At 40.3% G+C, this 16817-nt stretch overlaps 3 protein-coding genes across 5 annotated transcripts in view; all 3 read right to left on the bottom strand.

The window, feature by feature from the left end:
• IMPA1 (inositol(myo)-1(or 4)-monophosphatase 1) overlaps nt 1-8517 on the bottom strand; it is a 31070-nt gene extending 22553 nt beyond the window's left edge. Inside the window, exon 1 of one of the 3 annotated variants that reach the window (XM_010846202.1) lies at nt 8448-8517. Coding sequence is in view for 1 of the 3 variants with exons in the window: in XM_010846201.1 (XP_010844503.1) it covers nt 2271-2273 (3 nt within the window). In the remaining 2 variants the exon portion in view is untranslated. Of the gene's footprint in view, nt 1-322; nt 343-2270; nt 2350-8447 lie in introns of those variants that run through there. The other 2 variants (XM_010846201.1, XM_010846204.1) reach the window with 2 other exon arrangements.
• On the bottom strand, nt 7435-9921 carry SLC10A5 (solute carrier family 10, member 5). The gene has a single exon (XM_010846200.1). It carries the CDS (start codon nt 8767-8769, stop codon nt 7453-7455), a length of 1317 nt encoding a protein of 438 aa, XP_010844502.1. The 5' UTR covers nt 8770-9921; the 3' UTR covers nt 7435-7452.
• A 275-nt stretch (nt 9922-10196) lies between these two features.
• Nucleotides 10197-16817, bottom strand: part of ZFAND1 (zinc finger, AN1-type domain 1) — a 32764-nt gene continuing 26143 nt past the window's right edge. The window contains exons 9-10 of the mRNA XM_010846238.1: nt 12668-12823; nt 10197-12576 (exon numbers count right to left, since the gene is read on the bottom strand). Coding sequence (XP_010844540.1) covers nt 12406-12576; nt 12668-12823 — 327 coding nt within the window. The 3' untranslated portion in view covers nt 10197-12405. The remainder of the gene's footprint in view (nt 12577-12667; nt 12824-16817) is intronic.

Genomic DNA, 16817 nt, shown 5'->3' on the forward strand with positions numbered 1-16817 from the left:
TCACGTCTGCCGGAGCCGCCCCGCCCTGCCTAGGCCTTCCGGGTCTGCACCTTCTCTTTCATCTGTGCTTCTTTCTCCTGCCCATACATTTGTCTGTAATTAAAAGAAAATTCCTCTCCTCTATTTTGCCATCTCTCGCGTTTTTCATTCCTTCCAGTTTTCCTATTTCCATTTCTTTCTCCCTTTTACTCCATACTACTCTTTTGACAAAACACAAACTGGAGGTATGTCTCTAGCTTTTCAACTTTCATTTGTTAAATCTGTGTTGCATGAAGGCAGTGGCACCCCACTCCAGTACTCTTGCCTGGAAAATCCCACGGACCGAGGAGCCTGGTAGGCTGCAGTCCATGGGGTCGCACAGAGTCCAACGCTAGTGAAGCGACTTAGCAGCAGCAGCATCTGAGTGAGAGAGAGTGAAAACGTTGGCCTAAAACTCAACATTCAGAAAGGAAGATCACGGCATCTGGTCCCATCACTTCATGGCAAATAGATGGGGGAACAGTGGAAACAGTGAGAGACTTTATGCTTTTGGGCTCCAAAATCACTGCAGATGGTGACTGCAGCCATGAAATTAAAAGACGCTTGCTCCTTGGAAGAAAAGCTATGACCAATCTGGACAGCATATTTAAAAGCAGAGACATCACTTTGCCGACAAAGGTCCATCTAGTCAAGGCTATGGTTTTTCCAGTAGTCATGTATGGATGTGAGAATTGGACTATAAAGAAAGCTGAGACCCAAAGAACTGATACTTTTGAACTGTGGTGTTGGAGACTCTATTGAGAGTCCCTTGGACCGCAAGGAGATAACCAGTCAATCCTAAAGGAAATCAGTCCTGAATATTCATTAGAAGGACTGATGCTGAAGCTCCAATACATTGGCCACCTGATGCGAAGAACTGACTCACTGGAAAAGACCCTGATGCTGGGAAGGATTGAAGGCTAGAGAAGGGGATGACAAAGGATGAGACGGTTGGATAGCATCACCAACTCAATGGACAGGACTTTGAGTAAGCTCTGCAAGTTGGTGATGGACAGGGAAGCCTGGCGTGCTGCAGTCCATGGGATCACAAAGAGTCGGACATGAATGAGTGACTGAACTGAACCGATGCTGTGTAAACCTGCACTATATGTTTGCATGTTATAGGGGTTCAAAAGGAGCTTCTTCCAAATGTTCCACTTGTGCAAAAGGATTATTTTGAGCTAAAGGCAACTGAGACCTGGTGAATGCAAGAGAAATTACTGTCCCTCCCTTAACTACCTAGAAGAATTTAAATTGGGGGGTTTTCTCAGAAAACAGTTTATTACTGGAGATATACTTTATCTAAAGGGCCCATCTATATGGTAGGGCAAATATCTAATTACCAAACATCTGCTTTTCTTCTTATCATTCGCCTATCCTTGGAAGCTCCCAGGACCCATCCCATTCCTTAGCTCAGGATGGTGTATCAGTTCAGTTCAGTCGTTCAGTGGTGTCTTGATTCTTTGCGACCCCATGAACCTCAGCATGCCAGGCCTCCCTGTCCATCACCAACTCCCAGAGCTTACCCAAATGCATGTCCATTGAGTTGGTGATGCCACAACCATCTCATCCTCTGTCATGCCCTTCTCCTCTTGCCTTCAATCTTTCCCAGCATTAGGGTCTTTTCAAATGAGTCATTTCTTCACATCAGGTGGCCAAAGTATTGGAATTTCCGCTTCAGCATCAGTCCTTCCAATGAACACCCAGGACTGACCTCCTTTAGGATGGTATATAGTCCTCATTTTACTTTTCTGCCTCTGACCCTCTCCTGCATGTGGGGTCTCTGGCCCTCTTATGTTTGTGGAATTCTCGTAAGTATAAAATTAAATTTGATTTTCTCCTGTTACCTCTGTCTCATATCATTTTAGGGCTTCCCTGATGGCTCTGCTGGTAAAGAATCCACCTGCAATGCAGGAGACCTGGGTTCAATCCCTGGGTTGGGAAGATCCCCTGGAGAAGGGAAAGGCTACCCACTCCAGTATTCTGGCCTGGAGAATTCCATGGACTCTATAGTCCATGGGGTTGCAAAGAGCCAGACATGACTGAGCAACTTTCACGTCAATGTAATTCTTAGTCCAGCCAGAAGAACTTAGAAGGTTTCCTAGAGGCAAGTTTTCTTTCTTCTGAACAATAAACACTATAGTTAACCCATGATTAATAGATAGTTGATAGACAGATAGGTATTTGTTGGCCAGAACCAACTGCCCCTATTAAGAATTATTTTGGTTACTTACCATTTACTGAGGACTTACCATGCTTCAGGCACTTGTTTTTTCACATGCATTATTTTACTTGAATGTTGCAACAGTTCCATGAGAAGATATAATCAGCTGCATCATATGGATGAGGAAACTGAGGCTCAGGGTGTTTATTTATCCTCAAGTCGTACAGCAAGAGCAAAGCATAGAAAACACTCACTCCAAAGTCCACACTCAGGGAATGTGGAGTGTTGGCATGATGAGGTTGCATCACATGAGGCGCAAGGACTAGTCTACAGTCCTTCAGATGTTTCCTCTTCTTGAAATAACACATCTGGCATCATATACCATTATAATGCAAATGGCACAGATATAAGATGTCACAACAGGATCAAGGAAGCAGGTTATTTGGCTTTTTGTATTTGCAGTGATTTCTTCTCTTAGCTTGAGCAGAAGATGGGATATTGTCACCAATGTATTGCAAATGAGAATTCTCAAAGGTAAATGACATGAAGCGTGGGACCAATTCTCAAATCTCACAAAGAGCCAGAACGTTGTCTCCTTTGAAAGAATGATGCTGTATCTGATTTGACAACCTTGATTTGTCTAATAAAAGTTGCTTTTGTTTTCTTGATGGAAAAAAAACTTCAGAAATTAGATTTTTGGTTCTTCATTGTCAGTTATCTTAAAATAATAATCTTGCCAACTATGTGATGACAAGTGTTGGGTTTTAACCAAATAAAATTTTCCAGGCATTTGCAGAAATGTGATGAGTCCTCTTTAAATCTCATTTAAATAAACACGGTCCCACTGCTTTGGCAAAGCTGCTAAAATCAGAGTACTGGAAGTGAAATAAGATGGATGGACTATCTCACTCCTTCAAATTAAAAACTATTTCAAGCTCTCTACCTCAAATGAGCAGAAAGTACAGCCTTTTTCTAGTGGCCTCAGCTGCTAGTTTACCATTGTCTTCAAGTAACTTGGAAATTTCTCAGTCCAAGGAAGCTGTTCTGCTTTCAGATGCCTGACCGAAAGTGAAATGAAGAGTCCTCTAGTGCACAGAGAGGTCTAGTGCTCAGATCTGGTTTTGGCGGTGTTGCACACTGGTTGCCCGCTATCCACAAGGCTTCTGTCCAGTGCTGAGCAGTTCAGATGGCTGCGGAGACTGGTGCCTGGTGCGTTGCTCTTCGCTTCCCAAAGGGGTAATTTTTAAAGTTACAGTCACGCCTGCAGGTTTTGTTCCCAACCCTCATTGTGTACTATGCCAGAGTGCTTGGGGGTTATAGAGGGCTCAGCTTCCACTGCCTCAGGATAGAATCTGCTCCCTGGCATGCTGTCCAGGTCACCACTCCAGGTTTCCCTAATGAGATCCCTCTTAGGGGCTGTTGATACCTTTTCCTACTAGCTGACTTCCATCCATGAGAACCTGGAGGAGAGGTGAGATGCAGTGCCGATGACACCTGCTGAGACCTGAGTGTTCATGGAGAGGTGCTGGGAAGGACGGCCTTTGTCAAGCAGAGTGCTCCGTGGTCACCTGCCTGAGTGATGGGCGTCCAGCTGCATTGTATTTGTGTGATAAAGAGTGACCTTCATCGTGATTCCTCCCCCGGCAGTCCTGGGTATCTTGCTAACTCTATTTAGTCTCTGGAGTGGATTTCTTTTAAATGGAATCTCCTTTCTCTCTCTCTCTCTCTCTCTCTCACACACACACACACACACAGAATCTGAGTCTACATACCAAGATTTTCTTAATTAATAATTAATTGTTTAGTGGACTTTGATTAAAAATGACAAGAATTCATACACACAAAATGGGGGTCTTCATGAGTGGAATCTTCAGGATACCTCACAAAGGTTTCATGTTTTGACATAACATAGGCTGAAATTGCTGACAGTTTTTAGTTGCAAAAAATATATATATCAATATATATCATAGAATCATCTCTATTAAAGATTGGGATGAAACTTTTTTTTAAACATGACTTATCCCTTTACCCTTGGATCTTTTGTCTAACTAATTATGGCTGTGTGAAATGTGTGAAAAGAAAATCAAGATGGAGCTGGTAGTCAGGATGCCATTGAGGAAGTGTGATTTACGTCTCAGCCCAAATACACCTTAATATCTTAACACATGCACCCAGAACATCTACCCAGTGTTCCAGAAACTCAAGAGATTATTGAGCCCTTAACCTAAAATGACTCACAACAGCCTGTCCCTTAAGGACAATTATTTCCTTTCTTGAATCAAGGTTACTCAAAATTCGCGAACATCCTTGTAACTTTCACCTGTATAAGCTCCTGACTCTCTTTCTCCCCTATGATACTCTTTCAGGCTTACCCAAATCTGTGTCTCTTGAACTGCAGTCTTAAAACCTCAAATAAAGCTCTTTGTTCTCTGCAGCCTTGATACTGATTATTGCTGGACAAGTTGTTGGTCTGAACTCAAACAATTAGGTAGACTGCTTTATGTCTCTCCTTCTTAAAGAACAAGTAAGTAGCTTGAATAACTTCATCCCCATCTAAATTAGACAAACTGTCTCATGTAAAATTTCAGTCTTTCCCTGATACATCTGTAAGATAAATGAAATATATTTCAAGTTCCATTCATACACATTTGTCTGCTTTTAGGTGCAAGATCAAACATGCATAGAGTAACCATAATAATTAGAGTTTACTGTGTGTTAGGCATTATTCTGAGGATCTTACTAATGTTAACTCATTTACTCCTCATGAAAATACCATTAGGTATGTATTATCATTATCCCCACTTTCCACATCAATTTAGGCACAGAGAGATTAAGTAACTTGACCAATGTCACCCAGCTGGTGATAGAGCTGGAAATGAAGACCCAGGCATAACCTGGCCCCTAAGTATATGATATTGACTTTTACAGACATTAATGAATAATTAACTCAATGTTTTCTGAGCACCAACTTGATTAAAGCCATTGGTTAAAAACTACAGGGAATTCAAAGAATAATATGTGGTCTCTGCCTTCAAGAAACTCTTTTGGTTTTTGCCTCCAGTAGAAAGCAGCTGCTGTGGGTGGTTATTACCATCAACCTGAATCCATCACCATCTATGGTGTCAATGACCCAGACTTTCATGCCAGAATTACAGGCGTAGGAGTTGAGCAATATCTTAAATTTCAACTGAATCTCTTCCTTTTACAAATTTGAAAACTGAACTGCAGAGAAATGTCTTGTTTCTCTGCAAGGTAAAGGATAAAGTACAACAGGAAAGGCAATTTCTTATCTCCCTATCAGTAAAATATGTTCATGAAAATGTGCAAAAGTCAAATGTATGCAAGCTTAATTATAATTTAATGTCCTAAGTGGAGATTTCTGTTTTAATGGAGTCAACAGTAAAGTGTTTCATGTAGGCAATTATCATTTTATAAAATGAATAATAACCATCCACCAACCATGCCAAACCAGGGCTTTGATAAATCTTGGTATTCAAATACTGGATCTGGTAAAATACGAAAAAAAAAAAAAACCAAAAAACTATGGTTGTCTTGTCAGTTGGCAAACTGAACAAAAGTTCCCGAATACTGTAAGTCAGATGGTGAATGACACTGATAGGAAAATGTTCAAAGTTTTAGCTTCCATACTAAAGTTATCAGATTGGTATTTCAAAACAATAGTAGGTACACCAGGGTCAAAAGTTTGAAGTGTGGTAAAATAATTATAGCAGCTAACACTTGAGGAGCATGTACCCTGTTCTAAGTATACTGTCCATAAGATCTCAGTTAACTCCTATGACAATTTGATGGCGTTTACACTATCATCTCCATTTTTTAGGTGAAAACATGGTACTACAGAGTGATTAAGTACTTTGCCTACAACTACAGGCCTGTGAAATGTGGGAAGCAGATTTATTTAAGAGTGATATTTTTCTTTCTTGATGCTCACACTCTCTTTGGAAAAAAGTGAAAACTGAAACTAGATACTAAAAATTGCCTTTAAAAACTCAATGTTAGTATAAAAACAAGCATACGATTCATTTAGGCCCTAGTCTGTGCTTCAACACTTTATTTGAATAAGCACATAGGAAATGTGCTAGACATTATATAAAGTATCAAAATAAATATTATTTGCATTAGCATATTCTACTGTTTATATTATACTGTTTATGCTATTATATAAACTTATTATATTGTATTGTTTACATGTTTATAAAATACATGTTCAAAGACTTATAGGAAGATAAGGAGGATACAATAGCAACACAAAGAACTGTAATGCAAGCCAGACTGGCTAAATACTATGAATGTAAAAAACTGATGAGAATTTAGAGGAAATTTCAATTCCCGGTAGCTAGCAGGGATTAGTTAAAGCTTGTGTTTGAGCCAGGTCTGTGAGAGTGGTCCGAGTTTAGACAGAGATGATGTGGGCCCCTCAGGTTGCAGGGACGATGTGAACAAAGGGCACAGTCATGAGTGACCCAGTTATCTGCTGATTGGAACAAAGCCTGCGTGTAAAAAGTGGGAGAGGAGATAAAACCGGAAAGCTAAAGTCAGCAGAGTAGGAAATGCCTCACTAGGAATACAGACTTTATTCAAGAGGTGACACGGCTTTGCAGCAGGGAAAGCGCATGATCAAAGTTAAGTTTTAGGAACATGAATCTGCCAGTGATTGGAGAGTAGACAGGCCAAAAGCTGGGGAAGAAAGGTTTAGGGAGGCAGCAATCTAGGGCAGAACAAAAGTGAGACTGAGAATGGAGAGGAGACCGCTAGAGAGCTTTTACAGGAGACGGTCTGTAGGAAACAGCTACTGCAATGAAGGAAAGAGGAGGGAAGAAGGGAGAAGAGTGGGGAGAGAGGACCCTGTGCCCCAAGGCAAACGGTGGAGATGACGGGAGGGACACCGAGGAGACCAGAGGCGCTGCATTTAAGATGGACTGATTTCAATAGGAATTTATATGTCCCTTCACTGTGTGAGTGGTTACCAAATGCCTATTGTGGAAGGGCAGCCCTCCTGTAAATACTTGGGATATATCATAATAAAGTATTATATTCCAATCCAATGCTATAGTAGTCTCCTTCTGAATTCCTGCACATTTAACAGTCTGGACTGTCCATTGGGTGTTAGGCACATATGACTGTATTTCTCCCCTAATGTCAAGTTTTCAATCAGAGCATAAGTGAGTTGAGAGCAGGAATCATCTTGGATATTCTTTGCATCTCCCACAGTATCTCATTCAGAGTAGGAAAATTCAGGAAAGCTTTAACCGTTAGACTGGGGGATTTTTCATTCTTTTTTCTTGTATGTTAAGGATACATCTTTTCTTAGCCTTGTAGAACAGAAGGATCAGTAACATTTCACATCCAGAACACATGGCCACTGTAAACGGAGCCACAGACGCTAAGTCTGCATCAGACTGTGAAAAGGAAAGCTGAATAATGGCAAGGGCTAAGAAACTATTCAGTACCCCACCTTCAATAGCAACAGTTTTACAAACAGGAAGAGGCAGCATAGAAATTTTAGCAAAAAAGTACCCAAACAACAACCCCAAAGCAGGAACTAAGACACCCAACAGAAGCACGTCTAGGTTCACTGTTTTCAGGAATACCAATCCCATGCTGAAAGTCACATAAATCCCTATAAACATTAAAATAAAACTCAGAGGCCTAATGATCCTCTCCAAGAACTTTGCTTTGTCAGGTAGTCTATGCTTGATGACTATTCCCACTGACATTGGTGCGAGGATGAAAAGGAGGGTTGACATAATTTTAGAAATAGGAATATGCAATGTACCCGATAACCCTAAGATTCTACTGTATATGTAAGAATTGGTAGGCATCGTGACCAGGGCCAGAAACGTTGACGTGCAAGTCATCAGAATGGCCAAAGTGACATCTCCTTCTAGAAGCAGAGCAAAGAGGTAGCCCCCACCCCCACCTGGGCACGTACAGGTGACTATAAATCCAAACGCCTGGGCCTCAGGCAAGGCCAAAATCTGCGTCAGAAGGAATCCACAAAACGGCATAAGAAAAAACTGTATAACCGCCCCAAGAACTACCGGCAAAGGTCTCTTCCACACTGTTTCAAACACCTGGAACTCAATCTTGCAACCAAACGCACATTTATTTAACAGTATCATTGGCAGAAACAGCATTAGGATGTTTCTGTTGATGAGGTTTGATGCCTGGAAAGGACTGTCTTGTCTCTGTCTGAGCACTCTGACTCGGACATTCTTTATCTCTTCAATGAGCCTTTCGCGCCTACCTTCTGAATCCCACAGCTGAACGGTCAGATTTGTCTCTCCGTCTCCACCCGTCACCAGGTGTATGGTAAAGTTGGTCACATCCGATAAGGTCTTGGTCACATTCACCACTTGGAGCATTTTATCATCTTCCAGTTGCACACGGAGGTAGCTGGAGTTTGGCTGTTTATCTCTGTAAGTTGACCTTACAACCACAGTTTCTTCCGTCTTTGTGATAAACAGCACTTCAGTCTTTTCTATGTTCAGGAAACTGAGAAAGGATTTCCTGGCTTCTCCAAGAGTCACAGATGACAAAAGCAGGACAATAAAAAGTTTTCTAATCATTTTAAAAGTTTAAAAGAAATCACGTATGCAAAGCTAAACTGAAGAACATTCTTCGTACAGGTGTTCCAGTGATGGTCTGAAGTTGTTAGTTAACAGTTGTTTCTGCCGGATCAAAGTTCAGGAGGAGGGACTGTTGTACTATTCAAACAAGTGCAGAGCTGTCCAAGGAGTGACACAACCGGTTTAACCCAGTTATAAAACATAAAAGACACAGCATTTAACAGGCTCAGTTTATCACCGTCGAAACCTAGCTCCTTCCCGCCCAACCCCACCCCTTTCCTCATTTCTGCCACTGGAAAAACAGCCTCCTATTTACCTGAATTTAACACCTTAGTGTCATCGTCTTTGAGTTCTGTTCCCTTCTATGCTAAAAGCAGACAGGATCCAAAAATTTAAATAGATGTTGAGGAGGCCTAAAGTTGAGTACTATTATTTTATTCATTCAGGTCAAAATCAAATAAAAATTTACTAAACGCATGTGCTGGGGGCCTGGGCCAGGAGCAGGGTACGCCACAGTAACCAAGCAGCCGGTTCTTCCCTCCTGGAGCGTGGTCCTGGTGGCTCTTTACCATTGCTTAGGAAACTGCGGAGCCCACAGCCTGGCCGTGCAGCAACCTTAGGCCAGTAAGTCTTCCCACAACTCTAAACAGTGATCCTATCAGTGAGGCAAAAACTGAAACTGTCTGCGGTGTCCTTGGGTAGAAAAACAATTTCCTGGGTGGTAACCCGATAGCTTGGCAACCTAGAGAAAGCATATAGCCGTACGCACGGCCAAAGAAACAGTCTGGTTAGTGGACCACTGCTGCTCGGCACCTGGACTCTGACCCAATGGGTGACGGAAGGCCACTGGGACTAACTCTGAATTCTTCCTCCTTCCTTGTAACACTACTCCTAGTTCACAGCTAAGGACAAAGACAGTTCAACTGACCCAACTTAGGCCATATGCTTGAGGGCTGCCAGAAATAAGGAAAAGTATCAGGCTTTTTGGACTTCAATCCATAGACTCACAAATGCTTTCAATTTTCTAGACAAGAGGAGGGGTTTGTGATGCTAAGCAGGAAAAAAAAAGACAAAACAACAAAAAACCCTTTATAGTTATCTACTACTGGGCCTATAGAACTAGTAGTCTCTAATCATATAACCATTTCAGCAGACACTTCATGTAATCATGACAATGTGTCTCATCTAACCATGACAGTTATGTACTGAGTATTTTAGATCATAAAACGTTTGCTCTTCAAAAACTGTCCAAGCAGTTTTTATTGCACATTTTTACAAGTTTTTGAAAATTTGATTTATGTAGGTTAATATTTCGAATGCAATACATTATAGTTCATAAATTTTATTTCCATGTATCACATTAAGAAAAACAAGATACAGTGTACCAATACTGAAAATAGCAACTGGAACTGTTTCTGTGATGTCTCAATTAAATTCTCAGGGAACTTCCCTGGTTTAAAAAGACGAGAACAACAGACGTGAAGGACTTGAAGCCAAAGCTGCCTTCATGTTCTGTGACCTAATATCTTCATTCAGTCATTGTCTCCCACGTCAAAGAGGTGTGACATGTAAATTTTACTTTCCTCAGATTCTTCCATCTGCAGCCTTTCCCCTTCTCCTTAAGAATTATCTAGAATACAATCTGACAAATCTGGGGAAAATCTAGTAGTTCATCATTCACATGTCTTTACTGGCTGCTTATATGACAACTCATTTCTATCATCATGTACGTTAAATATTTATCTGAGTTTAAAACTTATTTCAATTTGTGGGTTTTCTACTTTCAGTTCTAGTTGCCTGTGAGCAGTGAAAAGATTCTAAAGGGGAAGGTGGGTACAGTCAACCTTAGAACTCCTCCGCCCCTGGGATTTTCCAGGCAAGAGTACTGGAGTGGGGTGCCGCTGCCTTCTCCGTATTAAGCAGACACAAAGCCTTAAAAGAAAGCCTGAGAAAGGGGTCGGATTGCAAGAGTCATTTGGAAATGAGACCCTTGAGGGACTTCCTCTCCTGCCCACAATGCACCTGGATCCTCCCAGCATCTGGATCCATATAGCCTCCAAGAATGCTGGCAACTGTGTCTCTTCCAACTAGTCCACTCAACTATCCGAGATAAGATTTCTGATGATTTAAGTAAGTCCTTCCCACCACACTGCTTTCTCTTTTCTAATCATGACAGGCATGACAGGACCTGTTCTTTGGTCTCCTCAAGTTTAGCTCAATCTCTGCAGCCTTACTTTCTCTCTTTTCAACCCCACTGGTATTTTTTCTGGTACATTTAGCTTTTGTTCAATTCATGGTCAGCTTACTCTGTGCAAGTAATTATGACAGATGCTAAGGTATTAGTTGGTATTAAAACTTTCTGGTATTTGGTAATATATTTAAGGATTATTTTTACTTCTGGTCTTCTGGTTTCTCATAAAAGAGTTATTAGAGCGTAACGACACTTACTATATATTCATTTGGCACTTGCTATACTGCTTTGTATTTTAGTTTTAATTAAGTATGCATTTCTTCATTGTATCCACCATGGCAGTTAGCATCAAATCCTTACATTTAGAAGGTACTTGAATAACTTGGTTAATAAATCAATGTATAAGCAGCTGATAGAAATCAGAAGTTATCTCCATTCACCGCATGAAAACAGTATGAAGAAAGAATTAGAGATGAAATAAACATTCTGAGTTTATTCCCTTAATTAAACGTAAAGCCACTACCCCTGTCTATTGCAAAGTAGGAAAGGGACAGATAACAAACAGAAATAATTTCCATTCCTTCTCTATAGTGGTACTTTGTGGAGTATAGATGGAAGACATCAGTCAGGAGCATTAATTTTAATGTGTTGGTACAAGGTTGTTACTTTTGGCATGAGTTGTGCTTGGGTATATATAAAGGGCCTGTAATGAACTTCAGCTATCCCATCTTCCTTTTTATTGTAATATATCCATACCAACAAAATGATGAAGTCACTGGAGGGGGTTTTTATCAGAGATATGCCCCAAAGCACTTAGGTGGCAACAAAAAAATAATTTCTTCTTCCTAGGCCTGAGATTCCTCATCTACAAACTTTGTAGAGTGAATGAGATGACCTCTAAGTTTCTATGATTCATGTATACACACCAATTTACGCATCATAATGGAGGCAGATACTAAGGCTATACTTCCCCACCCCATGAGACTAGGCCTGGTCATGTGTCTTGCTTAAAGCAAAAGGTCATGCATCTTATCTTCTAAGAGCCATTTCTTTCTTCTACCATAAGAACGGCAATGTCCCCCAAAACGGTCATTGCCTCATCTTAGATTCTGGGTAGAGTAGACTCACGGCCCATCAAAGCTGACATTTAACCAAATGAGAATATATCTTTGTTGTTGTAATTACAGCATAAACTAATAAAAGTTAATTAGATACAAGCATTTGTTTAACTGGATGTCAGTTCATGGTTACACTTGAAAACACAAAAATTCAAATTCAATTTAATAGAAGACTAATAATATAAATTATGACATAATGGCATTCGAAAGGAACTTTTATACACACACACACACACACACACACACACACACACACAGTATTTGTAGTAAAAGAAGTTGACGAACGATGAATTTTCCTCGTGATTTCTGGCTTGAGTCCCTGCATGGCTATTCCAAGTAAGAATCAACATTTTTTAAAAACTGTTCTTCATCACTCAGATATTCCAAGATAATATTTCCACCACTGTACAAAGGACAATCCTCCTTAGCAATCCAGGTTTCCAAAATATGATCCAAGGGTAATGCCTCTCCTGAGACACTGTGACATAACCTCAATTTCTGTTAAGACAGAAATACATCATATGCAGTAAATAAACATGCTTTATAGAGTATTCTAAAACTTCCAGGGAAAGTTACACCCTGTTGTTACCTTAGCTGTTAGTCTGTTGTTGTCATTTTTAAGGCTGGCTAAAGAAGCTGCGAAGTCTGTGGCCTTTCCGACGCTCCATCCTCGGCAGAAGAACATAGCTTTCCTCTTCTCTTTGCTCCCCTTAGGTAAGAAAACCTGAAAGTAAATTCTTTCCGTCTGTAAAGATAAAAATTTAAAATACAGGTTATACACATGAGGTAGACATCTGGTTTTGTCTGGTGACATCTCTTCCTTGCTTCTCCTGGCCAGAGAAGGCTTATCCTCTGATGACACACCTTTGAGTGGGAAGACAATCATAGAGCCCAGCATCCATCTAAATGCATGGGCAGAGGACCCAAGTCCCTAGTGAAAGGTTGTTGTTGAATCACGTGAAGACACCGGGATTCTTGGCCCCCAGAGTAGAAGAATTCAATCTGGGGCCAGTGACGAGGCTTGATTGCTCAGAGATTTTGTGTAATAAAGTTTTATTAAAGTATAAAGGAGATAGAGAAAGCTTCTGACATAGGCATCAGAAGCGGGCAGAAAGAGTACCCACTTGCTAGTGTTAGCAATGAAGTTTTATACTCTCCAATGAATCCAAAGAATGTCTGGAGGTTGTAAAGACTTCACCAGACCTACTCCCATAATTTACATATTTAGATAACAGAATTAGCCAGAAGGTTTAATCCAGAGACTGTCCTCAGGCAGGATACATTATTGTTATATAATCCTAAGGAATGTGGAGAAGGAAAAAAAACGTTTGTCCTTTCTTCCTCCTTGAGAATTCCAGACCCCTCTCTCCTTGGGGACCCCCAGACTCCTTATCAACCTGCCTAGGAAATGACTCTCTCACTAGTCTGGATGATCTGTGCAAAAATAGGCATGTGACCTAAATTAGGCTAATCATTTCCTGGGATTTTGCATTCAAAACCTGGGGGTAGGGAGGAGCAACATTTTTTTCAGAGGTTTTTTTTTGTTTGTTTGTTTGTTTGTTTTAAGTCTTGCTAAATTACATCCAAAAGTTTCTACAGTTATCCCCCAGGCCTCTCAGCCACTCCTGAACCAATGTAGAAAAGTTTTTTCAGAGGAAAAACAGTGAATCTAACAGAAAGAGACAAGTCGAGAAAACAGATGGCATCTCTCAACAGCATTTGAGTCCTGGACTTCAGTCATCCTGTGAGACCAGATCAATGCATTACTTCTCATTATATAAGAGAAGATATGGCTAGTGAGTTTCAGTCACGTTTCTGTCTCTTACAACTGAAAAATTCCTGATACATATACATTTCTGTTCACCTGAAAGACCTTGTTGGGAAGCGTAGTACAAAATAGCCGAATTAGGAGAAAGTCCTTGGGAAAATGGCAAAGAGCCAGAAGTACCCCGGCTTTGTGTACTGTGGACAGAAAAACATCTCCTGCCTTTGGTTATGCTCGGCACCAAGATTTAATAATAAATAGGGATGTTACTTGAGAAAACAGGTTGTAGGATAAGCACATGAGTCACTTAGAGTGCTGTCCTTGAAATGTTTTTACTGATTATGTGTTAACCCTGTATGCACTCTGCTTATACTTTAAGCTCTTTGTTCCTGCTTATATAAAAAGGCTTGACTGCAGAAATAAACTTGTCAGTCCTTGCAAGAGACTGTCTGAGTGTCATTCTTTCAGGTTCATCGCTTCCAAGTCCCGGGGAGAAAATCCCCAACAGACCTCACTACATACTTAGATAGCAGGGCCTTTGAGAAAAAAAGAAACTTTAAAAATCAGAAAAGTACCACATCAACAAAAGAGAAAGACTCAGAAATTCAGAGATGGTTCCTCTAGTATTCTATACCCTATATGCTTCCCTTATATTGCATTTTCTTGCAAAATTACAAATGTAAGAAACAAGAATAGAAGCAAGGGTATTTAGCTTCTGAGCTACTCTTCTTTCCTAAAATCACTTTAAAAAAGTGCTGGCTTTATAGACCAATTCCTGCTACAATAAATATTTTGGCATAACTGGAAGGTCTCTCAGTTATAGGGAAAGATCACAATTATTTTAAGAAATACTAGATTCAACACAATTTACATCTTAGCACTAAGAAATTTAGATTTGTTAAAGACCAGTGGAATGTGTTATTACATATAACAGGAAAAGAAGAAATTATGGGAAATTCAAGCTTTGGGACAACTCTGTAACCTCACAGTTCTTGCTCCAGAAACATGGCAATAGAAGCATACACATGAAAAGAGAAATTTTAAAAGATATACCCTCACCTAAAAGTAAAAAAATAACTATGTCTGAGTATCCAAAATGAAACAGAAATGCAGAGTGACAGCAGGAGGGCTGAGCCACAGGCCCCAGGGCCCAGAAGAGGCGGGGTAAGGACAAAAAGCAAGGCACGAGGGGGGGGGGCCCCCTGCCTCTGTCTGACTGCCTGGAGGCAGGGGCCTGTTGGGGATGGGGCCCCCAGCAGAGGAGGCTGAGGAAGTCACTGCTGCAGGCCGACTTAGGCTGCTGCTCACGAAGCTGCCATTCAGGGAGGCACAAGAGCGCAGATACAACCTCCTGAGAGGGAACAAAGCCAAAGCCTTCTAGCTCAGTAGTGGATCTGCAGTAGGCTGAAAATCTGTGCAGAGCAGAAGCAAAAACTGTCAGTCTCAGACTTGGGTTTGGAACAGAGGGCGTGGGTAGGTGGGCCTGTGGAAGAAAAGGCAAGACTCGGGGAGAGGTGAGTGAGACAGTTCGAAGAGACACAGAAGCTCAACACAAACATGCAGAAGCTAGAAGGTGAAACTTCCAAACACATCAGAGCTTAGCTTATTATGGGTAGGAGAAACTAAACTTGAAAAAGACATTTTAAAGAGTTGTTTAGGATATCTGTGGGTCCTCAGTCACGTCTCTTTGTGACCCCACGGACTGTAGCCCTCTGGGCTCCTCTGTCCATGGGATTTTCCAGGCAAGAATATTGGAGTGGGTTGTCATTTCTTCCTCCAGGGAAGCTTCCTGACCCAGGGATCGAACTGGCATTTCTTGTGTCCCCTGAATTGGCAAACAGATTCTTTCACCACTGAGCTACCTGGGAAGCCCCTATTTAGGATGAACAATGAGAAAAATTAAAGAATAATATTCATAAAAACAGAACAAACAGTTATAAAACCAAAACAGGCAGAAATGAACCATGAAAAGCTATGAAGAACCAATTAGAAATTTAAAAAAACTTAAAAATACAGTTTCTGAAATAAACTTAAACAATAAATTTCTATAATATTCAATAAAAAGGTTTAATTAATTGAAAGATGGATTTGAGGCAGTCATCTAGAAGGCAACACAAACAGACATAAAGGTAGAAATTATAAATCCCCAAAACATGTCCAATAAGAATTTCAGAAAAGAAGAGAAGGAAGCAATGTTCAGAAAGAAAACAACAATAATTTTCTAAGGGTAAGGGATCAACAGCTAAAATGTACCTCAAGGGTCAAGGTGCGTAATTGAAACAAATCATACCTAGAAACCTTGCACTGAAACTGCAAATATCATAGACAAAAATCTTAAGTTACAAAAAAGGTATAGATTACCCATAGAGCAACAAGAGCAAGATCCACAGCACATACTTCCCAAACAATAAACAAAAGAGGCCAGTGAATAGTCTATTAGAAGAGCTGAGAGAGGCAAACGGACAATCCAGCTCAAGTGAGGGAAAATAAGTACAGTTTCAGACAAAAAAGATTGAGTTTACCACAATGACCCTTGACGAATGAACTACTAAAGAATGTGCTTGAGCCAAATCAAAAGTGAGTCTTAAGAAAAAAAGAAACTCAAAAAATATACTGCAAATTTAAATAGCAACTGATTTAAAAACAATCATGTGTAAACAAAGTCAATGAGATGGGAGATACTCAACTGCAGAAAACATGTCAAATCCTTTGTCTTATTCAAGAGGATACAATCTCAAGTAACTTTAGGTTTTGAGAGAAGAATTGGTATTTAATCATTAAAATTTTAAATATAAGCACATGCCTCTTATCACCATTATTACAAAACATTATATTGGAGATTATATATAATATAGTACAAGAAAATGAACTAATTATTGAAAGGTGAAAACTAAAGCTGTTTGTCAATGGGATGTAATTGTACACCTAGGAAATCAAAGGCAAAAACAAAACAACTTCTAAAATAAATAAAAGA

Source organism: Bison bison, unplaced genomic scaffold (genome assembly GCF_000754665.1).
Source record: "Bison bison bison isolate TAMUID 2011002044 unplaced genomic scaffold, Bison_UMD1.0 scf7180017864233, whole genome shotgun sequence".
Taxonomy (NCBI): Eukaryota; Metazoa; Chordata; class Mammalia; order Artiodactyla; family Bovidae; genus Bison; species Bison bison.

Excerpts from the sequence above, each read along its gene's own strand:
- SLC10A5 (XM_010846200.1), bottom strand. The coding sequence starts at position 8,769 with ATGATTAGAAAACTTTTTATTGTCCTGCTTTTGTCATCTGTGACTCTT.